Source organism: Panicum hallii, chromosome 5, assembly GCF_002211085.1.
Source record: "Panicum hallii strain FIL2 chromosome 5, PHallii_v3.1, whole genome shotgun sequence".
Classification (NCBI taxonomy): Eukaryota; Viridiplantae; Streptophyta; class Magnoliopsida; order Poales; family Poaceae; genus Panicum; species Panicum hallii.
Genome location: NC_038046.1, coordinates 49,842,215 through 49,870,198, shown reverse-complemented (window position 1 = coordinate 49,870,198; position 27,984 = coordinate 49,842,215). Strand labels below are relative to the sequence as shown.

Below are 27,984 nucleotides of genomic sequence, written 5' to 3'. Positions count from 1 at the left end.
ATCCAAAATTAAAAAATCCATAATGTTGAGATAATTACTTAACTATTAGAGATCAATGAACGTATTTACTGTATCAATATATGTACATGTAGAGAGAGCACGTCTTCTATTATCAGATTTGAGTAACTGAAGGAGTAATATAGAAATATTCAATGGATGAAAACTACTGTATGAGAAGAGTACTATCGAGACCGCAAATTCAGAATCCTGATCCAAATTCAGTCGTGACGAACATTGGGAGACGGAAATAAAAGGACCGGCTACTGTTGCCCGGCCCAGGATCGGGAGGAAGAAAAAAAAAAGAGGCGAAGGTAAATGGAAGCCTGCAACGTGGGGCGGATCACGAAGCAAACGAGCGAATCGCCGCCGGGCTGCCCTGCGTCATCCTCCTCTGATCTTCCAACCGAAGCCTCCGTGGTCGTGGCGTCGCTGTCCGCGCGCCAGACAAGAGACAGGGGAGATGAAAAAGAGGCGGCGGCGGCGGTGTGAATATGCCGGGGCGGACGGATGGGTCCTGCCTCCCCAGGATACTTCGCCCCCCGTTCCGCCGCCGCGAACCCCACGCCCTTCCGCCTCTGTTCCGCCGCTCCGGCCTCCGGGAGAAGAAAAGTAGGAGCTCCGCCCGCCCCCTGCCGGTCCGACCCCACGGTACCCAATTCTTGACTGGCCCTCTCCATTCGGGCTGCGATGAGTACGTTTCTTCAATCATCTCTCGCCTCTCAGTTCCAGTCCGTTGCTTGCCCTGAATAACCACGGTGTCGTTCTAGCCGCCGGCCCCGAGCTAACAAGGTACTTCTTCCTTCTTGTTGCCTTTGCCGACCTTCTCCCGTTCGTTTCAGGATCGGTCCCAAGGTTGGTCATTTCTATGTGGACTCGTGTCTGATTCTCTTTGTTCGTTTCATCTGTAGATGGGGATGTAGCTGAATTCTGGAGTCTCTGGATGCTCACCATACGTGCCAAGAACACGAGAGGATCAATCCCCTCGAAGTAGCAGCGAGAGAAGAACAAGAGGGGTGGCCGGGAGAGGGGAAGGCAGAGTAAATGGAAGCCGGGTTTCTGTGGAAGGAGAACGGCGACCAGGCCGGCGCGGCGAGAATGTCCGGCGGGCACAAGAACAAGAGCCTCGACTGGGATCTGAACGACTGGAGGTGGGACGCGAACCTGTTCCTGGCCACGCCGGCGGCCGCCGCGCCGTCCGAGTGCAGCAGCAGGGAGCTGAGCCGGGTGCAGGGGGAGATCGATTTCGGAGTGGTCGTCGACAAGAGGCGGCGCCTTTCCCCGGAGGAGGACGGCAGCGCCGGCTGCAGCAACAACTCCGCGGTGGCAAATGGAGACAACAACCACGTGGTGTCTGTGCAGAGAAGGCAGAGCAGTGAAGAGGAGAGGCCCAGGAAAGGTGCCAGTTCGAGCACCCCTCCGTGCTGCCAGGTTGATGGCTGCCACGCCGATCTCAGCGGTGCCAGGGACTACCATAAGAGGCATAAGGTATGCGAGGCGCATACCAGGACGAGCGTGGTCCGCATCAAGAACATAGAGCATCGGTTCTGTCAGCAGTGCAGCAGGTCAGTCAGCAATTTCTTTGTGAGGTTACCATTGCCGATAATGTAACCTTGACAAATGCTGAACTTAATAGTTTTATGTCTCTTTACAGAATTCCGCTTCATGCTGTTCATGTATATTGAGAAATGCCAAAATTTATGGTTTTGGCATGACTAGTTGATGCCGATCATTTTTTTTATGACCCTTACGGAATAGTATCTGGTATAATGTAAAGGTGCTTTTACTTGGATCTGTGCTATGGTACTACAATAAAAATGCATCTTTTCTGCTATGGAAGAAAGATATTATTTCGAAATAAATTATGAATAATTGAAGTTACTTGAATGATACTACCTCTGTTCTTTTTATTTGTTGTTTCAGCATGTGAGAAGTGTTCCTTTTATTTATCACTGTCAGATTCAAATAAACAGACATAGCTATATGCGCCTAGTTCACTTAGTATTTGCTGCATTTAGTCTTTGTTCATTGGTCGCTGTGGTTAGTCGAGGAGACTATTTTATTAGTATCTGTCTAATTCAATGACAAAAGAAAAAAACGGAGGGAGTAGTTCGAGTGATGATTTCAACATTTGGGGAAGGAATATACAGCTAAAGGTTCACTTGGTGACATGCTATCACTATTTCTCACCTCGATGTATCAGAAACAATAACACATAAATACTAACTTAATGACACTGGGGCCATCTGTAGAATGGTATTAACTTTTTTTGATTAATCAAGAGGCAGTCTGTTGTAGAAATTGATTTATAACTCTCTTGTAAGTTACAACATTATGACAGGGTGCAAATTGAAGTTTGATGCTAAATTCAAGATGTACATAACAGAAAGAACAATGAACACAGTTGGAATTCATAATTTACATATGAACTGAAGAAAAGGAATTTTTTTATATGCCATGTTAGGTTTCACCTTCTTCAAGAATTCGATGAAGGGAAGAAGAGCTGCCGCTCACGTCTAGCAAAACATAATGGAAGGAGGCGGAAAGGTCAACAGCAGGGTGTTGCGGATGGGAATCCCACAAATGAAAATCAGTCTCTGAGCAGCACCTTATTCCTTTTGTTAAAACAACTTTCTGGGCTAGAGTGTAAGTTCTACTTTCTAAGATTCAATCACTAATTTTAAATGCAAACACTTCAATCCATACAAAATCAAGCTGTGGTCATTCTAACTGCGTTTCTGTGTTGATGGCAGCTGGTAGCTCTTCTGAGCAAATCAACCATCCTAATTATTTGGTTAACCTTTTGAAGAATCTTGCTGCTATTGCCAGCACACAGGCATATCAAGATATTCTAAAGAATGCAAATTCAAATCCAACATCAAATGCCGGTAATAATGCTGCAAATGGCTCTACTATGCATGAACTAATTATACGGTCAATTCCTGTCGGCAGTGAATCTTTAGCTGGTAAAAAAATTTATTGTTTACTTGCTACTATTTTGCATGTTAAATACCAAATCTTTAAAAGAAAATGATATGTGAATAACTTCTGATGTGTGAATAACTTCTGTTGTCAGAAGGGCCTCCAGTGAAAAAACGAGTACAGGATTTTGATTTGAATGATGCTTGCATCGAAGAAGTTGAGGTAAACTTTTTAGATTGGTTCACCTAGATGTGTTCCTGATGTTTAATTTCTACTTAGCTCAGTACCTCTGATGCACATAACATTTGCAGAGCCGAACAGATAAAATTGTGTTCAAGCTCTTTGGGAAAGAGCCGAAGGATTTTCCTGTAGATCTTCGGGAACAGGTCATTTATCATTTACAAACTGGAATCTTGTTCCTCTAATAAATTTATCCGTGAGAAGATATTATGTTGCTAATACAAATTTTTTTCACTAAATTGTTTCAATTTACAGATCCTAAACTGGTTGTCACATTGCCCGACTGATATGGAAAGCTATATCAGGCCTGGTTGTGTTATTCTAACTGTTTACCTCCGCCTCCCTAATTGGATGTGGGATGAGGTAGTGATTTACTTGCTTTAGATATGTATGTATCAAATGACAGTATATGGTGCAAAATCTAAACTGTCAACTTCAGAGGACGGAACAAATTGTTTACTTACTGTTACTTTTCTTTTTTCTTCCAAAGCTTGATGATGATCCAGTACCTTGGATAGAAAAGCTTATTAGCATGTCCAATGATGGCTTCTGGAGAACAGGATGGGTGTATGCTAGGATACAGGAATGTCTGACATTGAGTTACAATGGTCTGTTCACTTTATTTGGGGTACTGTTTTGCTGCCGCCTCTCACATTCAAAGACCAACTTCATCTGTATTGCTTTCCTTGTTTCTGCAGGTAGTCTTATGTTAGCATCTCCCTGGCAACCAGTAATAGGTGACAGGCTTCAGAGGCTCTGTGTAACCCCTATTGCAGTTGATTGTTCTTCAACTGCAAAATTCTGTGTACGAGGTTTCAATATAGTTCAGCCAACCACAAAGTATGTATATTTTGTCACATCTAATTGTCTCCACTGATCCAACTTGTAATAACTGATAACAATTATTTCCATTTTAGACTACTTTGTGTGTTTGGTGGGAAGTATTTAATACAAGAAGAAACACAAATGCTACCTGAAGGTACAACCATGCAGCAAGGCCCTCAATGCCTGACCTTCTCGTGTTCCTTTCCTAGCACAAGCGGAAGAGGATTCATAGAGGTTCATCCTTCGTATTTCTTTATGTCCTCATTTTCTGCTTCATATTACAGAATTTCTCGACTCCCTTTTTCAGGTTGAAGATTATGATCAAAGCAGCCTTTCTGTTCCCTTTGTTGTCAGTGACAAAGATGTATGTTCTGAGATTCGAATGTTGGAGCATGAATTGAATTTAAGTTCATTTGATGAAACCTCAGAAAGAATAGGTGATCTGATGGCTTCTCGCAGTCGGGCCTTACATTTTTTACAAGAAATCGGATGGCTTCTTCAAAGGAGCCACATGCAAGCTACATCTGAGCAGCGACAATACTGTACAGACGGTTTCTCTGTTGCAAGATTTAGATGGTTACTATCCTTTGCGATTGATCAGGAATGGTGTGCTGTGGTAAAGAAGCTTCTGAACACCATGTTCCAGGGTGATATTGATCTTGATGTCCCCTCACCAGTTGAATTTGCCCTAGGGGAAAATTTACTGGTTAGTGCTGTCAACAAACGATCAAAGCCTTTGGTTCAATTCCTACTGAGATACAGAACAAGAAATTACGCTCCAGACAGTGGAGCCATTGATCCAGTTCAGTTCTTGTTCACTCCTGACATGACTGGTCCGTCAAATATTACACCTCTTCATATCGCAGCCACAATCAGTGACTCTACTAGTGTCTTGGATGCTTTAACTGATGATCCTCAGCAGGTACCTACTCTAAAAAACTGCATCTATGTGCAAAGTAGCTTAAGATTTCTGATTCGTAGTGTCCTTCTTTTGGAAGGAGTATTAAGACCACCATTTAGTGTAAGGAACTAAGTCTGCACATCGTAACGTTTTCATCTGAAAATCATTTCCTGTATCTCGAGAATAAAACTAAAAAAAGAGTATTGTCAAAACATGGCTTGTACAGTCGATAAATGCTAGTTGATCTTTTAGGGTATACCATATCATTTATTCTAGAACTTGTTGCAAATGCTGAAACTATCTTCTCTTTTGTTTGCTTTTATCTTGTTAAATTCCACAGCTTGGAATCAAAGCATGGAAGAATGCTCGCGATGATACTGGCTTTACTCCAGAGGATTATGCTCAAAAGAGAGGCCACATATCCTACATTCAAATGGTTCAGGACAAAATTGATCGAAGGCTACCCAAAGCTCATGTCTCTGTTGCCATCCCCAGCAGAGCATCCGCTCCTGATACCGTAAGGAAGCATGGTAGTCAACTGAAGTCTACCGATCAAACCACATTTAATGTGGAGAAGAGCCCGCAAAGCATCAGTCAACCATTGAGCTGCAGACAATGTGTCCATCAGGACCATCAGCTCGCGTACCGACCCCGGACAAATAGGTTTTTCTCGACTAGGCCTGCGATGCTTTCTTTGGTTGCCATCGCTGCCGTGTGTGTCTGTGTGGGATTGATTATGAAGAGCCCGCCACACGTTAGTTCCATGAAGCCTTTCCTCTGGGAGAAGATCCGTTGGGGCCCAAATTGATAGACTGCACACGCAACACAACCAATTCAGTTGTATCGGTGTATAACAAAGTACTGGTGCTGACAACGAGGCTAAATTCTTGTATTGTGCATACTTTTTTAGACTACATTGCAATTTCTGTATTATTCTACAATCCATGGAATGCTCAACTTGTCTTGCCTAGCTTGGAACTCCATTGCATATGCATCTGTTTGAGAGCGAGCTTTTAGTTTTTGATCATACTAAAATTTCGAGCTATAGTTCATATATAAGCTCTCGTTGTCTGACTTATTATTAATTTATTTTTGAAGATTGCTTGTATCACATTAAAAAATATTGGTACGATCTAGGTTGAGAAGCATGGTAATGGTAGGCAACCAAACTCTCACCATCCCGTTCATCTTTCTCCATGGTTTATTCGAGAAAAGGACGAGGACGAGCTCCACGGTTGATGTCATTGGTTTGACCGTGTCAGTGGACCAAACAAAGGGCACTGATTTCTTAAGAACATAATGGTTCCAGATTAACAACTAGAAAGCTGATAAGGGCACATTGGCCTCGGTAGCTTACCAGCCGACACCTAAGACTGAAAGGACAGATCAGCCCACAGGCCAGGAGATGTTGCAATCAGAATTCGGTGGTGTTGCACAGTTGCAATCAGAAGAGTGGTATTAGAACTAACATCACAACTTGATGTCTTGGCAACAGACATACGAATGATAGCTGCACATTCAGAGAAAAGGGCATCACTCTGTACTGAACTGCTCTGTAAACAGGCGGTGCGCAAAAAGTAGGAAGTTCCATTTCTTAGGTAGTTTCCACCTTTGGCTCGACATTACAGGAGAAGGAAAAGAAAAGGCGTTGCAAACCCACAATACAAGCTCCTTAAAGAGACAAACACTATGCATAAGATCTTGCTCACACCTGCTACTAGAGCAGTGAGTGGAGAAACTGAGAAACTTGGTAGTGATGGGTATAGTACCAGCAGTAACATCACAACTTGATGGAAGGTACTGAAACGGAGCTGGCTGCAAGTCTTTGGTCAGGCTGAAGGCTCCTCCCACTTGAGGGGCTTCACCACCTCCCAGGTGAAGTCCGGGTCGTCCCTGCCAAAGTGCCCGTACGCCGCCGTCTTAAGGTAGCGTCCATTCCCGCCTCTCTTCAAGTCAAGGTCGATGATAATCATCCCCGGCCTAAAGTCAAAATTCTCCAGCACAATCTTCAGGATCTCTTTGTCGGGGATCTTGCCTGTGCCATATGTGTCTACAAACACTGAGAGTGGTTCAGGCACGCCAATCGCATATGACACCTGGACAATGCAGCGGCGGGCAAGGCCATTAGCCACAATGCTCTTGGCTGCTTGCCTTGCAATATAGGCTCCACTGCGGTCGACCTTGGTTGGGTCCTTGCCAGAGAAAGCGCCACCACCGTGGGCCCCCCAGCCACCATAAGTGTCAATAATGATCTTCCTGCCTGTGAGACCAGCATCACCATGAGGTCCACCAATGACAAAACGACCAGATGGGTTGAGATGGAAAATGGTCTTCTCATCAAGGTACTGCTCAGGAATAACAGGCTTAATGACATGTTCCTTCAGATCAGCAGCAATTTCATCATTAGTCACAGTCTCATCGTGTTGGGTGGAGATTAGCACAGTGTGGACACGAATAGGGACCATGGCACCATTGTCGTTGTGGTACTCAACAGTCACCTGGGTCTTCCCATCAGGCCTCAGCCATGGGCAAGTCCCATTCTTGCGGACCTCAGTGAGGCGAGCACCAAGCTTGGTGGCAAGAACATGGCTGAGGGGCATCATTTCAGGGGTCTCGTCAGTGGCATATCCAAACATGTGCCCCTGGTCACCAGCACCAATCTCCTCAGGCCGCTTGGTGAAGTGTCCATGGACACCCTGTGCAATGTCAGGTGACTGCTGCTCAATGTTGACAAGCACCTTGCAGTGATCAGCATCGAGCCCTACATCATTGGACACAAAACCAATACCACGGCAAGTATCCCTGACAATCTTCTCATAGTCAACATTGGCTTTGGTAGTGATCTCACCAAAGACCATGACCATGTTGGTCTTAGTGCAGGTCTCACAAGCAACCTTGCTGTCAGGGTCTTCAGCAAGGCATGCATCAAGCACCGCATCAGATATCTGGTCACAGAGCTTATCAGGGTGTCCCTCATTGACTGACTCAGATGTGAAAAGGAAAGTGTCAAGTTCAGCCATCTTCTTGGACCTGCATAACACGGTAACATGTGCAACTCAGAAGTCAGAAAAAATATGGGTACCAAGAAATGTTCAGGCTCCATGGGGTCCCAAAGATTTTGAATGGGCAAATTTGATCATTGACACACAACCAGAATACTTTCAAATAAAACTGATTAAGAATAATAAAAGATATGAAAGCCATTGAACACCCAAGCAGATGAGCTTTTCTGAAAATATGATGAAGATCACAAGAGATCACCCAGTACCACCAGCTACATCAGCACTAGAAAAATTTCAAGATGAGGTACTGTCTGTACAGGACCTGATTAAATCATGTGGCTAGCAATTTCTATAAAAAAGGGTAATTATCTTGTCCTGTTGAAGCAATTAAGTTCTGGAAGATGCTTATATAGCAAGCACACATGACAGAAATGTACTAAGACAATAGTTGTTTGGGTAATCGATAGCACTAAAAAGAACTGCTAGTGAAACAAAAGAAATCTGGGTTTGGATTATTTATAGTTTGAAACAAGACCAAACTTTAACTTATTACCACAAAATGTCTTGTGGTGACAACTTTCCAGAATCCCCCCACAAGGCAAACATCCACAATTCGATGATTTGCTCAATCACATTATTTGCTTCTATTGTTTACATTGAAAAATGTTACCAATGCTGCTCACAACTGTATCTATTCCAAATCGGACAACTGACAGAATCTGCCAAAGTACTACTCGAATCTGCTGGAAAGGCAACTTTAAATTTATCCAAGTCGCACAAGATTCCACAAACAACGGAATAGGCCGCAAGTAACCCAACCTTACATCATAGAAGCATCCAAGTCACCACTCACTAGCTTTGTTCTGGACAGGACAAGATCCTAATTCCTCAGACCAACAGAATCCGCCATTATTCACGGCACAAGTTGTCCAGATGCACTGTCCACTTCTCCCAGTTTGCTGCATACTCAATGGCGCGGCGAGCCGGCGATTAAGCATAGGAATAGCGCCTTCCCCCTTCCTGACGGCGTGCGGAATAATCAAAGTTGCAAACTTTCAGTGAGCAACAGTAAGATTCCAGGAACTAAAGAAGCACGCACTCGCCATTACTTGGTGCTAATCCTTCAATAATTGTACTCGGTACTATACTAAATTACTAAAAGCAGAAATGGCTGCAGAACATACAAGACCGCCGCCAGAAGAAACAAACCCCAGATCTAGGCATCCAATCAGCGAGGACCTGGTCACCTGGCAGTAAACTACCCACTAGTAATCTAATCTTACTGTCCAACACCGCCGCAGCATCAACAAGGCGACTAAACAACAGATTTGGCCCGAAAAATAGCCGCTGATCTAGTGCCCGAAAAAGCGGAAACAAAGCAGCCGTTTCTTCCTCAGTCAACGGGACAAAACCCCAGGAGAGGGAGACCCGGAAACAATGAACATGAACAACCAATCAATCTTTCGCAAGCACAGTAACCGAACTTGATCAAACGAGAATATCGCCGGAAGTGGAATTAGGGAGAACGGAAACGGCCAGAACGGCGCCTCACCTTTGCTCCTGGCGGCGGCGGCGTCGGTGCGAGGTGGAGAGACAGAAACGGAACGGCGCTGCTACTCCGGAAACGGCGTGGAAGCAGCAGTAGCAGTAGATCCGACCCGCTATTCCGGCCGACGCAGGGCCGTGACCGCGCTAGCCGCCGGTATTTATAGCTCTCCCCGCCGGGCACGGGGCGTGGAGCTTGGACCCGGTGGCCCGGGTGGCCGCCGGATGGGATCGGACGGCGGCGAGTACGTTGTGAACGGGGGGGTTGGCTGACGGACACGCGTCACGCGCCCGACAGCGACGAGCACCAACCCAGGCCATGGCCTCGTGGGCGAGGCGAGGGGAAGGTCGTTCGCGTCGCACTCGGTGGGTCGGGCCCAAAGTGTGTGGGTGTTTTGGTCGCCAACCCACCACGGGCCCGTTCGTGCGAGCCCAAGCCGGTTCGGTGATTTTCCTCGTCTGGCCTGATTGGCCATCTCCTTCATGTCGTCGTCGTCAACTCGTCATCTCTTTCTTTTCTTGCTGATCTGACTGTCAATTAGTCAAAGAAATACTGAGAGAAAGTTGCCAAGGTGTCAGGCAACCAGTGCAGCACCGGGTGGCGAGAGAAAGTTACGGTCACGCGTGTGGAGTGGACGAGTTCCACCCAAAGTCAATGTGTTTATTTGGAAGCTGGCTAGAGATTTATTGCCGACCCGCCGTGCCAAATTTATCAGGAAAATGGATGCACGCTGTGCAGCCGAGATGTAGAATCAAGCTATCACGCCACAGTTACCTGCCCCCAGGCGAGAGGATGGCGAATGGCCATGAGAGATCACTGGCAGCTACCAGCTGAATCACAATTCCAGGTACTACTACTGTTGGATCAGATCAGTGTTCAGACTCAGTGAGGGATCAAGTTAAGCTGTTATTATGGAAGACAGGCGCAGTACATAATAATATCACGCACCAGGCCGGACCTACGAGCATTCCAGAGGCTGTTCATGCCCTCTGTGCCATGCAGTCCACGTTCTCTGAAGAACTCCCTGCTGGCGATAAGGTGGGAGGCAAGGGAAAAGCTCCATATTTACCGTGTGACAACAGGAAGCAACGTACAGTGATGCCCAATGAGATGACGAGAAGAGCACGGTGGGAGCCGGCCCCACCAGGTTGGGTGAAATGTAATGTCGATGGGTCCTTCGTTCCCCAAACGGGAGAGGCAGGTGTTGGTGTCGGGAGAGCCCACCATAGCGACGGCCGTATCATTCTCACCGCCTAGCGCGTGCTCTTCAGGTGTCAAGATGCAGTTGAAGCTGAAGCCCAGGCATGCTTAAGGTTTTCGGCTGGCAGCACAGTGGATACAAGACCCGATCATCCTTGAATCTGACTATGCCCGTATTGTCCAAGGCATGCAGCAGCAGGAGGACCGTTCAACGCATTGTTTCGTCCTGGAGGAGGCAAAAGACCAGACGCAGCTGCTGGTAGACTGGCAAATCGCTAAGGTAAAGAGAGAGTGCAATCTAGTTGCTAAGGAGTTAGCGCATCCACCTAGAAGGAATACACACTGCTGTTTGATTGGGTCAAGCGTCTGTGTGCGTCATGGAACTGATTAAAGATGATTGTAACCTTCGCGCTAATCAATAAAGCTCTCTTTTACTTGAAAAAAAGAAATACTGAGCTAACAGCAATCAGTTTAAGTAAGTTGCTTAGGTAGGGTTCCATGGTACCTAGAGCGTAGGGCATTGGTGTTATCTCATCTCCCTTAGAGGCCGTTCAGTTCTCCAGGAATGACTCCATGGAAAAATTCCAAACCGGAACTGCTAGCTAATTTATATAAGCTTTTAACTTTCTAGAAGAATTCCTAGCCTCATTCTAGCCTAACCGAACGAGTTAGCTTAGCTTATCTTACCAGTTAGGGGCAGAGACAGTTGGAGATATATGTACCTCCCAGCTTATCAAGACTCGAGCTTGGTTTCAAGCGAAACTCGATGGTACAAAGGCATGATGCTCTGAGAGGCCATGAAGGGCCGACTCTCGGAGGCCTTTAAGATAAACTCTAGAAACCAAATATGCAGATGACATATGTACTCTCATTCTTTTTTTTCCTTTGTCAACACCCTTGGACAACATCCGGATCCGGATACATAGCTGAGAATAGATGGATACTTTGTGAATTATTTCCTCTGTTCCAAATTGTAGGTTATTTTGATAAATCTAGATACATAGTTTTGGTATGTATCTTGATAAATATTATGTCTATATATAGCAAAAGTTATATATTTAGATTTGCTAAAATAACCTGCAACTTGCAACACAGGGAGTAGTTCATAACACACGGTGTTAGGTTTGTCATCACCTGAGGATAACAGGATGTTTGCACGTTTCCATCGGCTCTCGTACCAACGTTGAAGTTTATTAGATCAATTAATAGTGTGTGTATATGTTATCATTTATGGAGAATATAGACTACAATAGCTTTTCAAATTTTTGTTCACCAATGTGCTCAAAATTCATAAAAATAAAATTTTTAGTTCTTATTGCAAACCTACATATGTACATGCATAATATCAGAAACTATAGGGTTAAGCACTTAAGCAACAATAGTTAAGCCACATGTCAAGTAACTTTTAATCAACAGAGCCACATGTATACATAACATGCTTCCGGTTACAAGTGTAGTATATTTATGTGCTATAGAGTTCTAAAAGGTACTTCCTCCATTCTAAAAAGAATACAACTCTCGTGTTTCAAGAAGTCAAACAGTTTTAAATTTGACCAAACTTGTATAAAAATTTACTAATATTTATATCTACAAATAGATTTAGTATGAAAATATATTACATGATTAATCTAATGATACTTATTTTGTAACATAAATATTAATATTATTTTGTATAAATTTGGTCAAATTTGAAATTGTTTGACTCATCGGGAAGCGGGAGTTGCATTCTTTTTAGGACGGAGGAAGTATAACTTCATGATAATTCTAGGCAGATATGTAAATTCTGTGAAGTTTACTCTATTTTTAATTATTTTTAACAAAGAAATTTCATATAGCATGCCAAGATCTTGCAAAAGGTGAAAGGAAGAAAAGAAAAGTAAAGTGTAAAGAAAGAAGGAAGAAGACAGAGAGGAGCCCAAACAAGCAAGCCCATTGTGACGGAGACCAAACGAGTCAAGTGGTGAAGCCCACCAAAAAAGAAACCCACATTGCAAGCGAACCTACCAATCAAAACTCAAAAGAAGCCCAGGGCGGTGAATCCACCGCTGGTTTGTTAGTGGTCAACTTCCAACCAGCAAAATCCTTTTAAACTTTGTCCGAGGTATTTTTGAATTTAAACTTCACTTTACTAGCCATTCTTATAATAGGGCACTGCATGCATTGCCAAACTTTATCGTAGCTTGATTTCTCCATCAAATTACTCATCTCTCTCCTCAGTACCATAAAATTATCCTTTTAGTAATGGAATGTGCTGCAGCAGATTACCAATTTCATCGTTAATACCAAAATATTTTTTGTGATCACCAAAACACACCTTTCTCTTACTGAAATATATGGATTCCTCCCTCTACCCTAATCCATTGAGTAATCTGCTATAACACTGACTACCAAAGTATTATTGGTGATGGAGAGAAAAAATATATAGGTTACGAGAGATAAGTAATCTGCTGGAGATGCTGGGCTAATGGCTTGATGAAGCACCCTACCCCTACAGGTTCATAGATGCCTCGAGCTTCATTGTAAACCTAACATACCATGAGTAACAAAAGCACATCAATCCGAAAAAAATAAATCAAAATCCTTTGAGGGGAAGGGGAGGACGGAGGGATTTATAGTTAGCTAGTGCATAAGATTTCCCAGATCGATATAGTCAGTTAAAAGTTTCTTTCATGTAGCATTCCTTCTAAATGTATTTTCTTAAGAAAGAACATTCAGTGGGTATGTTTTTTCCTTCATATGGGGCCACCAAATTTAAAGGTGCATGTGAGAATTTATCGGGGTTTTCCGTTTCTTCTACAAAAAGAAATCTTAAATTTAAAATTATTCCCGCGCCCTGAATCTTCCCGCCCGTTGTTTTTATGTATCATGACAACTAAACATATGCTGATCCTAAATGTTCAATTGCGCAAGTTAAGCATGCCCTTGCTTAAGTAAATCTTTGTATTAAGAACAAATAGACGATGACATGCATGGGACTGTAGCTCTAATAAAAGGATATGTGCATTCACATTTGGCATGCTTGTCACACATTTTATTGATTTAAATATATATAGTTCTATTCTCCAACTAAAATTCTGTCACTCTCGCTCTTAAATACCTTTTCGTCCGCGCCTCTGTGAAATGACACAAAATAAGTTATCTTTTCTGAAAACTGGAGTGACGAGTTGGAGTTTGTTTTACACTTGTGCATTCTACCATCCTAAACTGAATCTACCGACCAGGTTGAACTAACTTTTAGAGTAAAGAAGGTAATATATATCATTCAAGAAGCTTTAGGAGAAAAATATAATAAAAACAATTCCAGACCACAATATATCGCATGGAATTAATATAAGCCTATATATATATAGCTGACCAAAGAATCACCTAACCAGTTGCATCCCCCAGAAGGCCAGAACTATACCGGTGTACTCATGCAAGTCACCCTACTCACTCTGTACATCTATGCTTATCTCTCGATCAACAATAATCCATCTATTAATAGACACATATAAATATATGAATCTCACAAGTGTGCCAATTTATTCAATTCGACCAAAACAACCTGATATTTAAAAACAGCTAAACATGTCTCTGAATGCTCATCACAGGATCAAGCAGTTTAAAAATTAAAGCAAAGATAGAACTATAGTCATGCATCCAAGAAACACTATAGCTAGCGCGCTGGTAACGCAGAAGCTAGCATGCATATGCTCAGTAGGCTAGACTGTAAGCCTAGGACTCGTCCACCACTTCCATCAGCCTACTGGCCACTGCACTCGCAAACACCGGGAAGCTCTTGTGAATCTGCACCCAAATCAACAAAGAGAACAAGTGTTATTTTTTGAGCACGTATGTAGCATATGAAACCTCGATGGGAAGATCATGCAAATGAAATTAAACAATAGGATGTAGATCGATGGCTCACCTTGGTGTTGAACATGTAGATGTGGCAGTCGCCGATCTTGCCGCCGGAGAGGTGGACGAGGTCAAGCCGGAGGTCGTCCAGCGCGCGCGACGCGGCCGCGAGGCACCCATCCCGACGGCGCTTGGTGAGCTTGATGTTCACGTCTTCCTCCACGATCCGCACGTCCACGGTCGTGTCCTTGCTCCGGCGCTGGATGTACGTGCTCCGGATCGGCTGCAGCTGGGCGGCCGGTACTGGCGGTGCCACCTCGCCCTCCGAGCTCTCGGCCTCACCGGCCGGCACGACCACCGCGTCCACCACGTCCCCTTGCAGCTCCATCCGGCGCCGCTTCTTCTCCACCAGCAGCGTCAGCTCCTCCACCGTCCTCCCCAGTTCATGGATGTATTCAATCGCGTCCGAGATCACCGTCGCCCTATCATCCTGTACCAAAAATAACAGGAAAAAAATAAATTAGACCAGATGAACAGAAGAGATGAGTCAAGAAATTTGGACAGCTTACCTTTGTACGGTTGGGGATGAGGAGCATAAGGGCGGTGTACTTCTCGGTGAGCCGCAGCCGGCGCTGCTTCTCCTTCTTCTCGACACCGTTGGCTGGCCCACCATGGAAGCCGCCGCCCAGCAGCGCCCTGCTCCGCTTCCTGCCGCCGGTGGCCCGTGGGGGCGGGGAGCTCTCGAAGGGCCCGGGCATGTAGGCAGCCGACTCGTCGTCGGTGGCACCGAAGACGAGGGCGCCGGTCCTTGCCCCGCGGAGGTACGGCTCGGCGGTGGTGTAGTGGCCGTTGCAGTAGTCGCGCAGCATGTTCATGGTGTGCTGGGTGGGGGGCAGCGGCTCGTACTGCACCGCCGGCTGGTGAGGATCGGCGGCGCCGCCGAAGAAGTAGTCGATGGTGGGCTGCGGCGTGACGGCGGAGACCGCCGCGGCGGCGTCGAGGGAGTGGAGCAGGTGGAAGCTGAGCTCCGTCGAGATGGTCGCGACGCCGGCGGAGGCGGTGAGGTGCGGCTGGCCGGCGTCCAGGTCCCGGGTCTCGTGCGCCATCAGGAGCTCGCACTGCGGGTGATACATCCTGCTCAATTGCACGCTACTGAAACACACAAACAAACTGGATCAGTACATCAACACAAGCAGAACATCTCATGCATGTGCCTCCAATTTACTTGTTAAATCTAAGAGGATATATGCAAATGGGAAAGGTAAAATTGAGCACGCCAGCTGCATGCATCTTAGATTTCTTTAAGAAAATAAATAAAAAAACACTTTTGTGTCGAACTACTCCATGTTCTTAACTCCAAATTTGTACACATTGTAATTTATAACAGCAAGAACTTAACTACCTAGCTAGCAAGCGACCTGAGTTGCAAAAATGGAAGACAGGACTAGGTCAAGGACGAGAGTGCGCCGCCTTGGCTCACAGATCAAGTGAAGAAAAACAACTCAAATCATACGTATATAAAGTTATTTGATTGACTGAACATAGCAGGAACACATCACGCATGGTTCTGAAAGAAAATAAGAAGAAGTGCGCACAGAAAGAAGTAAAAGAAGACAAGATGCAGTAGCCTAAGAACAAATCCCGGATCCAATTGAGAGATGAACAAAGTCGCGCAGTTGCAACCAAAAAAAGTGCCAATCATTCGAGAAATAAAGAAACTAATAAACGGATCAAACGAAGAAGATTAATTATTCTGGACATGACAAAAACAAAGGGAACTGCAGAGATTCTGTGTGCAAAATAGATGAGTACTGGCAGGGTTGGGATACATCATGAGTTCAGTACATGCATGTGGTGGCAGCCTTGCCCTAGAAAAGGTCTTGCATATACATATGCACAGAAAGGAAAGCAGAGGGGGCTAAGGAAGAACAACTTAGATCATCAATGCATCTGGTCGAGAAAACAACTTCGATTTGAGGAAAATGAATTTAGGAGATGTGGTTGGCAAACGAACTAAAAGAAAGCAACAAAACAAGTCCAGCAGCTGTATGGCCCAAAGAACAAATACAGAGGCAAGCTATTAATAAGAGTACCAAACCTTTTCTTCAGAGATCGCTGCAGCAAAGCAGTAATTCAGTGCAAGATTAAACAAGATAGCAGCGAGGTTGGTTAAGCTAGCTCCTGCGGCTGGAATGAAGTGAAGGGATAGAGAGAGAGGAGAGAGGGGAGGTATATAGAAGGGGCAACTGTGACATTGGGTAGGAGAAAGCTGTTGGTTCCTTGTGGATCGGCAGGGCAACAGCGACGCCACCGCCGGGCTAGCTAGCTTTCAGGAGAGTGGTTTGTTACTGAGATTCCTCCCCGGAGGGCCCCACCAACCGAACCAGAACTCTGCCATACACCGCACACACACTGACAATTTTAGTGGTACACGCTCATGCAGGATTCAGAAAGGCAGCCTTGCGCTGGCTATGTATGCGCCCATAGAGACATGCAACGATTTGGTTCCTTTGTTTTGCACACCACTTGCCTAGCTGCCTGCCAAGGGAGACAGAGGAGAGAGTAGCTAGCTAGCTGCAGATATAACTAAGCAAACAGGGAGAACTCAGGTTGGACCAGTGTATTGTATTCTAGTCCCTAAGATCGAGTTGGTTGATGTTTAGGTGCAGGTGTTTGTACTGTCTTTATTTGGGTGCAAGATGTTGGGTTGCACTACAATGTTTTATTTCACATACCGACCGGGCAAGGGAATAGTAGTGCATAATTACCGCGGTGAAGATTGTTTACTACTATGTGCAACAGTGCAAGCGGGATTTAAGTCGAGCTAGGCTGCTTAATTACCATATGGTTACTAGCTGATACAATAGGCAGCTATATATGCTGGTAACAGCTTTGCCTTGCTTACAGTTACAAAATCTCTTCATGAAAACATATGTATATTATTCTTCAATGGAAACATGTTGATTTCGTATATATTATGCAGCTATTATGCAGCTAGTTAGTTAGTTTCAAATCAAACCTCCACAATCTAGTGAAACAAAAAAAAAACAAGGCACTGCGGCGACGGCTGGCATGTACATGCACTGCCCTAACTGACAATACGTCCAAGGATCTCCCTGTCCTATAAACCTGATACGAGTAATCATCATCATCTGGTGTGGACAGAGGGAGAAAGAGAAGGGAGGAGAGAGGGATCTGAAACTGTAAGAGCATCATGCCATGTTAACCGGACGGGCGGGCTGTTAGACCGGCGCCCTCGGAGGTTGGATCACGCCTTTTTTCCATCTTCTCCCCTCTCATCGTCGTCGCCCGCCCGTACATAAGAGACGACATCACATTTACACCGGTGCAGATTAACGCTAAAACATTGTGGAAAAATATATGATGAGCTAGGCAGGCAGGGGTAGAAATTAGCACACATCTCGCTATTATTGTACCGGCCCATTGCATCACCAAATATTCCCGGTGTGCAACTCCGGCCGGGCCCTTTGCTTTTTTGACCGGTTCATCGATCGATCTCCATGCATGGATGATCGATCCTCACCAGGCTTTTGCCTCGTCCTCCAACGTACCGTGAGAGAGAGAGAGAGAGAGAGAGAGGGAGAGGGAGCGAGGAGAGAGAGAGAGCGCGCGCGCGCGCGCGAGAGAGAGAGAGAGAGAGAGAGAGAGAGAGAGAGAGAGAGAGAGAGAGAGAGAGAGAGAGAGAGGGAGAGGGAGCGAGGAGGTGGCAATAACGGGTCTGGTGAAGTAGGGGTGAAGTAATGCCTACCCCCGTCAAAAACCGTCACTTGACCACGCTTACTCTCGACCAGCCCGCGGCTGAAATGTCTCACCCGCACCTGCAGGTGTGTTAACAACACAACAATCACTATGATCATGAATCAAGTAACAATTTTTAGCATATAAATTGCCACCTAATAAGCAGCTATATGAATCACAAGTGACCGTATGCATGGGAATGCTCACACGGTTAAGGATTTTTCGTTGTGCTCGATCGGTCGTATACATCTCTAGGTCTAAGGGTCTATTTGAATGCGCTAAAGTTGAGTGCTAAAATTTTAGCACCTATTAGCACTCATACCCTATGCTAAAATTTTTGAGTCTTGACTTTAGCCCACCCTATTAGCACTCATATTTGGATAAGCTAGTGCTAAAGTTTAGCATTTTTAGGTATTAGGACTTGATCCAGACAATCCCTAAATTTGTGAGAAGAATCTCAAGCAAACCTTTATTATGATCCCGCAGGGCACCAGCGTGTGAAAAGATAGATCCACACCCAACTCGCATACATCTCAAATCCCAATCTCTGAGACTCTGGGTGCATTTTGGCATGTGAATTAACCCACACCATGGCATGTGCGGCCACCCGCCGTCAGACTGCCATTCCTTACACGTCAAAGTTCAGTTGTGAGTTGGATGGAGTCATGGAGCTCCGAAGGGGGGATGTTATTTATAGCACGTGCGACTAGCCGCCGTATTATCGCACATATCCGCTAGGGATGTTATTTTGTTCTGGAATATTATCATCTCTAGAATATTTTATTTTGTTCTGAAATATTATCATCTCCAGCGGATATGTGCGATAATATGGCGGCTAGTTGCACGTACTATCAATAAATCCCCCGCTCCGAAGCATGCCGATCTAGTTTATTTCGAGTTTGAATCGAATTCCTTGGAACTTTGTGAGGGATCAGGGAGTACACGTATGTCGGTACGTGCGACGTGCGTACGGTAGCGTGTGTTTTGCCGCCACGGGCAAGAGGGAACGAGCAGCAGCATTGTTGCATTCCGCTGAATCCGACTGTGTTGTTGTGCCGGAGACGAACAAACACCACCGCCTCTTCTCAGTCGGATTCTCGCGTGGCGATCAATAAAAGCCGGCGGTGCATCGACGGGAGTCCATCGAACACCGGCACATCGCCGGCGTCTCCCTGTACCTAGCAGCTAGGGCAGAGTCTCCGCGCGCCGCCGCCATGGCGGACAGGAGCCCGCTCCGCCGGTGGAAGCGCTTCTTCCCGGCGTTCGGCGCCATCGACGCCGCCATCGAGTCGGCCCTGGCCTGCTCCCGGGACAAGTACAGGCGAGTGAGGGGCGACCTCGTGGAGAAGCTCTGCGACGCCGGGGACGACGGCGGCGCCGAGCGCGCGGAGGGGCTCTGCCTGCTGCTGGACCAGACGATGGTCGAGGCGCTTCAGACGCTGCGGCTGGTGCCCGTGACGCCGACGATGCTGACGTCCACCGACGTCGCCAAGGCCGTCGCCGGCCTGCGGGGGCACGAGTCCGGGCGGGTCCGCGGCCTCGCGCGCCGCGTCTTCGACGGGTGGAGGGCGTCGATCGAGGGCGACCTGGCCAGGGTCAGAGCCGCCTTGGAGACGCTGTCGCGGATACCGCAGGAGGACGAGACGGTGCCCGTGTCCGCTCCTCCCTCCGCCGGAGACGCCCGCAGCGGCCGTGAACCCACGGTTCTTGTAGCGAATGTGAAGCAAGCTGCCATGATTCCAGCCCAGAGCGCCCCAAGAAGATGCCACCGGGCGTTTGCGGGGCCGGCGGTGATCGCGTCCGCGGCGAGAAGACAGAGGATGCAAAGCGCAAGCACACAGTAGGCTACTGCCGAGAAGCAGAGGACGTGAAGCGGCACCGCAAGGTCCCGGAGATGGTTGAGCAGAGGTCGACGAAGGCGCACCCGACCATTAAGGAGAGGAGCCGAGCGAGCTGCTGGGGATCGAGGGACGAGAGGCGCTTGTCATGTCGAGGCGCCAATGCGCAATAGGGTTTAGGGACTCTGAGAAGCAGTGTCAAGTCGTCAACGTCTCCTGGTTTGTACATGTAGCAGTGAAGACGAAACACAATGTCTAAATTCGCCCAACTATTGTAATTGTTTTGACATGCATCCTGTTCAATCGATGCTGATCAAAACTTCATATGCATCAATAGAACGCATCCGTTCTTTCAGCTTAACAACGGAGAGAAGTGACTTGCGAGGTTCAGCAATGACATACTGAGATGGAAAATGCGGGTCCAGAATGTGGGTGGTAAACCAGTGAAACGTTTCCAAGACTTGCAGGATAAATTTGCGAGGCAGGAACCAGGAAGCAATGGACCCACTATGTTTCCATGTTACATTTGTCAGCTTAAAATTCATCCTTCCATATCGTTGGAAAGAAAGCCTCAGTCAGATTACCGTCCAATCTGTAAATTCAGAAGACACGAACCCCTGTCAAGTAGGCCAATCTAATGCAGCAGTCAGATGGAAGCCACCACGTTCCAGAGCAGAGCAGGATGGCTTGTTAATTCAAACGTGCAAGTAGATGCTCGAAAGACCATTGCATGTAAAAACCTGCATACAGTGAACGGAAACGAGTGTAGAAATCCTTCCCTCAACACTTAAGTACAAAATCTTCATTTTCAACAGGAAAAGATTCCTGGAGCAGATTCCTTTAATTTATTATAAAGGGGATTCCTCTAGTTCCATTCCATTGCATGAGAGCGGACCAAAACATGCACCAGCATTGTTAGCGCATACAGCCCCAACAAAATAACCAGCACAAAGCCCCAACACAATGACCGAGGCGAGCAGTCTAAAGCTAGAGCCTGATTACTACACCACGAACCTCTTCAGGAATGCCGAATCCTGCGGCCTGTGCTCCATTCAGCAATTCAAAAACTAGGTTTCGATCCCATGAATGCGATATTTCACAAATTGTCAGCTTAAAATTCATCCTTCACTGCCATCAGGAATGCCTCGTCCCATCAACCAGTTCCTCACTGTAGACAGATTTCATGGCTTCCCGCTTTGAGATTTCTTAAGGATTCCCCTCTCAACCACTGCAAGTCCAAGCTGGACATTAAGAAGACACCATCACCTGTCAAACAAGTCAACCAGAAGCCGCAGTCAGATTGGAATTCGGAAGTCATCAAGCTTAAGAGCAGAGTATATTTAATTCAAAATATGCAAATAAGATGCTCAAAAGACCACTGCCACGTAAAAATCAAGGTAGCGAGTTAGGAGCATATAAAAAGGGAGTGTGCCTAATCAAGTCAAGTATTAGGCCGCGACTTAGTTCATGAGTGCAATGGCTCACCCAATAGTGAGGTGAGATCAGCACAGCACTCAGATGTTTATCCTACTTACTGCAGATGATGACACAAAAATAACTATAGAAAATAGCAAGCTCAATTCCTGGCATGGAGAAGGTAAGAATAAACTCTTATGAAGTATTGAGCAAAGATATAATTCCATGTCAAAGTGATATAATTCTATTGAGCAGAGGATAAATTTGAGCCTAGTTAGCCTCATGAACTGCACAAGAAGCAACTCTATAAAGGAGTTCTTAACAATTATGGATGTCAACATATCAAAAGCAATGGATAAGAAAAGTGTAGGTAAGTGGACTAACAGGAAGCTTTGTGAGAACAATAGTTTTTCATTGCTCTTCATTCTTCATGCAGATAATATATGTTACCCAGAATAAGTAAACAATACTTTTTTGCTAAAATGAAAAAACAAGGAGATCTTTTTTTTAACAAGAAGGCACATAATTGTCCTAGCAGGAAGCACAGATAACTGTTAATAAGAAAATGCAACAAATTAACTCCACCAGATGAGATGAGAAGGCGTGGAGAAGATATAATGAGATTAAAAAAGAAAGAACGTAGCAAGGAAAATAATATAAACAAACAAGACCTTACATTAATCAAATACAAAATATCAAAAGAGAAAGATAGTTTGTATTGTTACTCACTAGTAGCAGTTACTTTTGTATGTGTTTCATGGAGGGTGGAGAGGTAACAAAATGGTAGAGGGTTTTCGATAAGGGAAGCTTTATTAATCTTAGGCAATTACTTCAACATCATACAATCATACTAAGACCACCACTCTCAGCCTCTGCATAGCTAGCATATACAGACAGAAAAACAACATATGACAATCATACTAAGACCACTCTCAGCCTCTGCATAGCTAGGATATACAGACAGAAAAACAACATATGACAATCATACTAAGGCCACTCTCGGTCTCAGCATAGCTAGGATACACAGGCAGAGAAACAACATATGACATTGTATATCATGCCGCAGCAAACTACAACACGCAGCTAAATGGTAGTTGATATCCTCTACCTGAGCCTTAAGGAAAAGGAACACTACAGAAAATAGATCCATTTTCATTTGAGCAACTGTACTATTCTGAGCCTGATTACTACAAACCGGTAGTTGTTTTCCTCTACCTGAGCACCCTTATCTTATTAGAAAGAATGAATTACATGTTTTGCCGTTAAAGTACTTTATTAGGTTTTATCATTTATCAAACAAACTGACTTTGTTTACATACACTTTTGTCAAAACAACTAAGCAATACCACTAAACAACAAAGCTAAACTAGCAATTGCAGTCAATGTGATTATCTAGCGCTAGATCTTATATTCATTATCTAGGAGTTGCCAGAGTTGTTCTACTCATTTTTCAAATTTATATTAATTTAATCAACTTCAGCAAGACTCAAGAAAATGCAATATGAGTAGAATTGACCAACTATACTCCACAAACAATCATTACCACTGTATCAATACACATGAAAGAGTTCAGAATAATGCAAAAACAATGTAAAGATCCAGTAGAGCAACACATGTCCCTCCATTTATCTAAATGTTTGAGAGACAAAGTTGAAACTTAAATTAGAGTGAAAATATATATGGCTTTCTGTTCTTGAAAATACATAATGGAATCATAGAGTAAGAAAAACAATAAACAGAGTAATAGTACACTCATACATGGAATAGCAGGCTGATGATTCGATCTTGTAGTGAAACCAGGTCCTGCAATGAACTAACATCTAGTCAGCTTTACTTCAGTCAGCCTATTTCTCAGATCGGGCACAATTCAAGCTCCAATTGAAATCTCGACAAGCTTATGTAAGTAGAGACTTGGAATCAAGGATGATTGGAAAAATGGCCCATATGAAGCTAAAGTGGGAAAGAAAACAAACTTATGGTTGGATTTTGGAAGACTCCATACTACAAACAACATAAAACTCAGAAAGTAAAAAATCTCTTAGGCCACAGGCACACTCAGGCAAGCTAATTTTAAATCAATGCACTGTTCTCTAAGTTGATTCAGATACTTTGCAAGAACCAAATCTTTTTATATAGCCCCACTCCCAGGTAGAACCATCGAGGGCTGCAAAGAATTTCATTCAATTCAACCTATACTCCAAGTTGATTCCAAGTGCTCAGCAAAAATCAAACTTTTTACATAGCCTCAGTCTCAGGTGGAAGTGGAAGTGGAACCATTGAAGGTGGCAGCCGTGAGCCTTCCACTTTCCAGGTGATAAATATGATGTTCATCATGCACACAAGACCAACTGGAACATTTATACAAATTTGATTTCTCGAACTTGAGTGGCCCAACCGAAACCCTGTCAAGACTGTTCCTACCTTGCATAATTAACCATCCATACCCTGGAAGTCTTACCTTTGGCTACACACCACTTGCTATTCTGGGGAAAAATGTATACCAAATGACTTACAGTGACTGTGAGGGGGGGAAATCTGGATAGAGGCATATAGCTCGTCTGATAATCATTTAGGTTTCGGAAACAAATGGGGCACAGCTGAAAATTTGGGTCCATTATTAGAAAGGAAACTTTGCAATTCAGTGTGTTAAGATGGATTCCATTGAGTACAGAAATGTTTTGCATTTATCGAAAGCATTACTTCATGTCTTATATGTGGTATCCATCTTAATGATGTATAGTGCATAAGAGCATGATGATGCAATGTTTTTCACAAAATTTCATAGAAGAAATAGACTTGCACTGATCAGCTCAAAATAACTCTTGGATCTGAACAGATTACATAGGTCCCAACACTAAAACCAGCAGTATCCTCCCCAGCCTCAATGAGCTAACTAACAAGAAAGACTTTCATGAAGATTACTGACAAGAAAATGTTTCAAGTGATAAGTCAAAAAAGATCTCACCAGCATTGATAGTGTATCAAATTCCAACATCCTTTATATTAACCGTCAGTAGATGAAAGAACAAACTTGGGCATTAGCCAATTTCCTTTGCCAGTTCTCAAAGCAATACTAACCAGGGACAAACGGAATTGCAAGAGCCACTAACAACACTGCCTTCATTTGCCTCCTACTGTGCACATGCATCATCCGTGTCATCATCTCCTTCGGAAGCCCCACTATGCCAATCCTCCTCAAACTGTTCCTCCATCTCTACAGGTAATTTTACACCCTCACGACCTGCAACCTCCCTCTCTTTCTGCAGTGCCTCCCTCTTCCTCTTCAAGTCTTCTAAATACTTTTTATGCCCCTCTTCCATGATTGCCACAAATCTCTCCTTTAACTCAAGCAATGGGTCTCTATCTACAAGCTCCCCCTTCTCATCATATGCTTCCCTCAATACTGCTGTCTTGATTCCACCCTTGAGCGATACATAGAAGATCCCTGGGTGCCTTGTGAACGCATTGGCAAATGCATTTGGTAGCCTATACTCGTCACAAAATTTCGCAATAATTGGCAGTGCCATCCTTCGCTCTACTGTCAGAGACAACAGCTCATGTAAAACACCAATTGTTCGCTTCTCAGCCTCCGGGGACGCCGGACAAAGACTGGATGCATCTGCATAAGGTGAGACATATGGCAACTCAAGCCAATCCCTCACCCACTCCCTCATTTCCTTCTTGAGGTAGAACCCCTTGGGCAATTTAACAGTAAAGTTTGGCCTGAGCCGAATTCCGACGACATCAGCCTCCTTGTCAGCCTTCAATTCAATCACCGACCTCGCCAGTTGGTCGTCCCAAGCCACCAACTCGAGGAATGCGTTCCCAGACGCGTCGGGCCCGGGGTCGCCGACGAGGCGGAAGAGATCGGGGTACTTCGGGACCAACGAGACCAAGAAGTCGTCGGGGAGCCCGAAGTCGCGCTTGGCGGAAGCGATTTTGGTGACGGGCAAGGCGTGGGTGGAGGAGATCATGAGGAGCTTGGCCAGCCTGGAGGCGAGGAGCGGGGCGTGGAGTTCGTAGAGGCGGGAGGCGAAGTCGAGGAAGGCGAGGAGCTGCGGGGAGGGCGAGGCGATCGGCTCGGGGGGAGGGGAGACGGAGAGGAGGGTGGGGTACCTTCTGAGGAAAGTGGGGACGCGGACGGGGAGATTGACGCGCTCGCGGCGCTTGGTGAGGTAGCGGAAGAGGAGGCGGCGGCCCGGGGAGAGGAGCACCTCGCGGACGAGGCGGGACGCCTGGCGGAAGCGGCGGTCGCGGGTGATGGCGGCGTCGAGGACGGGGTCGCGCTTCCACGGGACTTTTAGAGAGGATATGCGCCGACATGGGGAGAGCGGGACAAGGCGGCTGGCGGCGGCGGCGGCGGCGGCGGCCGCCGGAAGAAGCATTGTGGGCGGGTACCCCTGAAAGAGTGTGGGCACTACAGCACTGCTACTACTATAGCATAGAATACGCCTTCGCACAGGATTCACGGGTTTCTTGAAAACGCCTTGATGTGTAGTAGCTGGCCAGCTGCGACAAAATTTATGTTGTTTTCTTCTTTGCTTGTAGGAGCCTGGCATAAGCGAAAACGTAGGATTGAAAATTCTCGTGACGTTTTACGGTGATTTCAATCTAAAATTGTAGATAATCCAATCTCTAGACTCTAGATATAGAAGCTAACCTGGCCAAATATTCCCTCCGTTTCGAAATAGTTGCCATCATTAACTTTTGGGTGAGATTTGACCATTCATATCATGTTCAAACAAATTGTTTAAATACCATTTTTTTGTTTGTAGCTTGTTTTAACATTGAATGTACTTTAAACATGACGTAGGAAAAATCGTCCGTAACGATCAACCGGCAGGAGTGCACCAATTCCTGATAATATTCCAGTTATGACTGGGATCCAATGGGTTGAGCTAACTCTAGCGAATGCAGTTGACTGCTATGATATGTTCAGAATGTCAAGGTCAGTTTTTCTACATCTCCATGACACATTGGTACAGAATTATGGGTTGAAATCAAGTCGAAAAATGTGTACGAAGGAAGCAGTAGCCATGTTTTTGTGGATGTGTGGTGGTCCTCAATCATTTAGGCAAGCTAGGAATAGGTTCAAACACTCATTGGAAACAATTAGTAGAAAGGTTGATGAAGTTCTAGATGCTATTATGGGACTGGCTTTTTACAATATTAGGCCACAGGATCCACAGTTCGGAACAATTCACCCTAAGTTGCAAGAAGCAAGATTTTGGCCTCATTTCAAAGATTGTATTGGTGCCATTGATGGCACGCATATAGAAGTCACTGTTCCGGCATCTGAACAACCAAAATATATTGGTAGGCATGGGTATACTTCACAAAATGTCATGGCTGTTTGTGACTTTGATATGAGATTTACATTTGTTGTCACTGGCTGGCCTGGGTCCGTACATGACACTCGCGTATTTTTGGATACTCTACTTACATACCAGAACTAATTCCCAAAGCCTCCCAATGGAAAGTATTATCTTGTGGACTCCGGATATCCTAATAGAAAAGGGTATCTTGCACCTTATAGGGGACAAAGGTATCATGTTTCGGAATGGCAACATCACCAACCAGTGGGACAAAAAGAAATGTTCAATCAAGCACATTCATCACTTAGAAATGTGATTGAACGTTCATTTGGAGTGTTGAAGATGAAGTGGCGTATCTTGTTGCACTTGCCTAGCTATCCTATTACCAAACAAGCAAAAATTATAGTCGCATGTATGGCTCTTCACAATTTTGTTAGAGAAAATACCAATGAAGATCCAGATTTTAACTCCGATGTGCAAGATAATGCTACCGGTGGCAGCCAACCTACCATGATCGATGCTAGTGCTCCAGGAGATGACATTGATATGGGTACCTTTCGTGACGCTATTGCTGCCTCTATGATGTCTTGAATATCATTGTAAAATTGTATTATTTATTAATCTATATTCATCATGACTATTATTTATTAGTGTATTTTATCATTATTGTGTGTTTTATGACTATAATTATACTATAACAAAATTCTGGTACTAATAATATACTTAGAATTGAAAATGGTAGAGAAATCCGATCAAAATGAGCTATTACAGGACTCAGGGGCAGATAGATCATTTTACAGTCAGAACAGACAATCCAGTAGAAATAATCAGGATTGCCAAACACCTCAGATTCTTCAGACAGCAGATTCTTCAGACAGCGGATTATCAGAAAATCTTGATTCTCAGATAAGCGATTCTCAGGTAAGCGAAACCAAACAGGGCCATTACATGATCTGGTACACAGGCAATCAGGATACAACTTAGACAGAAGGAGAAAGGGAACCACAAAGGATTACAATCGCAGCACACGTTCACTGGACAGGAAAAGCAAGTAACATGAACCAAGAAAGTGGTCGAGCCTCCACCAAGCACATGGACAAAGCATATTGCATATCACTGGAAGTTACCACTGTCAAGCATCCAAGATTCCAAGGACATCCAGGCAGCAAACGGGAGTCGAGCATCA

The 27,984-nt window shown here is 45.0% G+C and overlaps 5 protein-coding genes across 11 annotated transcripts; 2 read left to right on the top strand and 3 right to left on the bottom strand.

Annotated features, from left to right (window-relative positions):
* Window positions 1–430: 430 nt before the first annotated feature.
* On the top strand, window positions 431–5,901 carry LOC112895813 (squamosa promoter-binding-like protein 1). 5 transcript variants are annotated; one of them, XM_025963806.1, is made up of 13 exons: window positions 431–648; window positions 724–789; window positions 909–1,562; window positions 2,462–2,643; window positions 2,751–2,963; window positions 3,074–3,141; window positions 3,231–3,305; window positions 3,415–3,522; window positions 3,650–3,767; window positions 3,858–3,999; window positions 4,077–4,218; window positions 4,292–4,906; window positions 5,226–5,901. In XM_025963806.1, exons 3-13 carry the CDS (start codon window positions 1,042–1,044, stop codon window positions 5,691–5,693), a joined length of 2,652 nt encoding a protein of 883 aa, XP_025819591.1. In that variant the 5' UTR covers window positions 431–648; window positions 724–789; window positions 909–1,041; the 3' UTR covers window positions 5,694–5,901. The 5 variants fall into 5 exon arrangements, with proteins under 5 accessions (XP_025819591.1, XP_025819592.1, XP_025819590.1 ...); XM_025963807.1 differs by having other exon boundaries at window positions 431–789; window positions 3,077–3,141; XM_025963805.1 differs by having other exon boundaries at window positions 431–789.
* A 507-nt stretch (window positions 5,902–6,408) lies between these two features.
* Window positions 6,409–9,590, bottom strand: LOC112895814 (S-adenosylmethionine synthase 3). The gene is made up of 2 exons (XM_025963810.1): window positions 9,440–9,590; window positions 6,409–7,915 (listed from the first exon to the last, which is right to left on the bottom strand). Exon 2 carries the CDS (start codon window positions 7,903–7,905, stop codon window positions 6,715–6,717), a length of 1,191 nt encoding a protein of 396 aa, XP_025819595.1. The 5' UTR covers window positions 7,906–7,915; window positions 9,440–9,590; the 3' UTR covers window positions 6,409–6,714.
* A 4,757-nt stretch (window positions 9,591–14,347) lies between these two features.
* On the bottom strand, window positions 14,348–15,993 carry LOC112892715 (transcription factor TIP2-like). Its single transcript, XM_025959844.1, has 4 exons — window positions 15,873–15,993; window positions 15,040–15,622; window positions 14,541–14,960; window positions 14,348–14,419 (listed from the first exon to the last, which is right to left on the bottom strand). Exons 2-4 carry the CDS (start codon window positions 15,601–15,603, stop codon window positions 14,348–14,350), a joined length of 1,056 nt encoding a protein of 351 aa, XP_025815629.1. The 5' UTR covers window positions 15,604–15,622; window positions 15,873–15,993.
* A 3,450-nt stretch (window positions 15,994–19,443) lies between these two features.
* Window positions 19,444–20,073, top strand: LOC112892714. Its single transcript, XM_025959843.1, has one exon. The coding sequence runs from the start codon at window positions 19,444–19,446 to the stop codon at window positions 20,071–20,073; it is 630 nt and encodes a 209-aa protein (XP_025815628.1).
* A 720-nt stretch (window positions 20,074–20,793) lies between these two features.
* Window positions 20,794–25,907, bottom strand: LOC112893538 (protein WHAT'S THIS FACTOR 1 homolog). 3 transcript variants are annotated; one of them, XM_025960927.1, is made up of 3 exons: window positions 24,449–25,907; window positions 23,242–23,296; window positions 20,794–21,333 (listed from the first exon to the last, which is right to left on the bottom strand). In XM_025960927.1, exon 1 carries the CDS (start codon window positions 25,866–25,868, stop codon window positions 24,615–24,617), a length of 1,254 nt encoding a protein of 417 aa, XP_025816712.1. In that variant the 5' UTR covers window positions 25,869–25,907; the 3' UTR covers window positions 20,794–21,333; window positions 23,242–23,296; window positions 24,449–24,614. The 3 variants fall into 3 exon arrangements, with proteins under 3 accessions (XP_025816712.1, XP_025816711.1, XP_025816713.1); XM_025960926.1 differs by having other exon boundaries at window positions 20,832–21,333; window positions 23,242–23,286; XM_025960928.1 differs by lacking the exons at window positions 20,794–21,333; window positions 23,242–23,296 and adding an exon at window positions 23,309–24,080.
* Window positions 25,908–27,984: the final 2,077 nt, after the last annotated feature.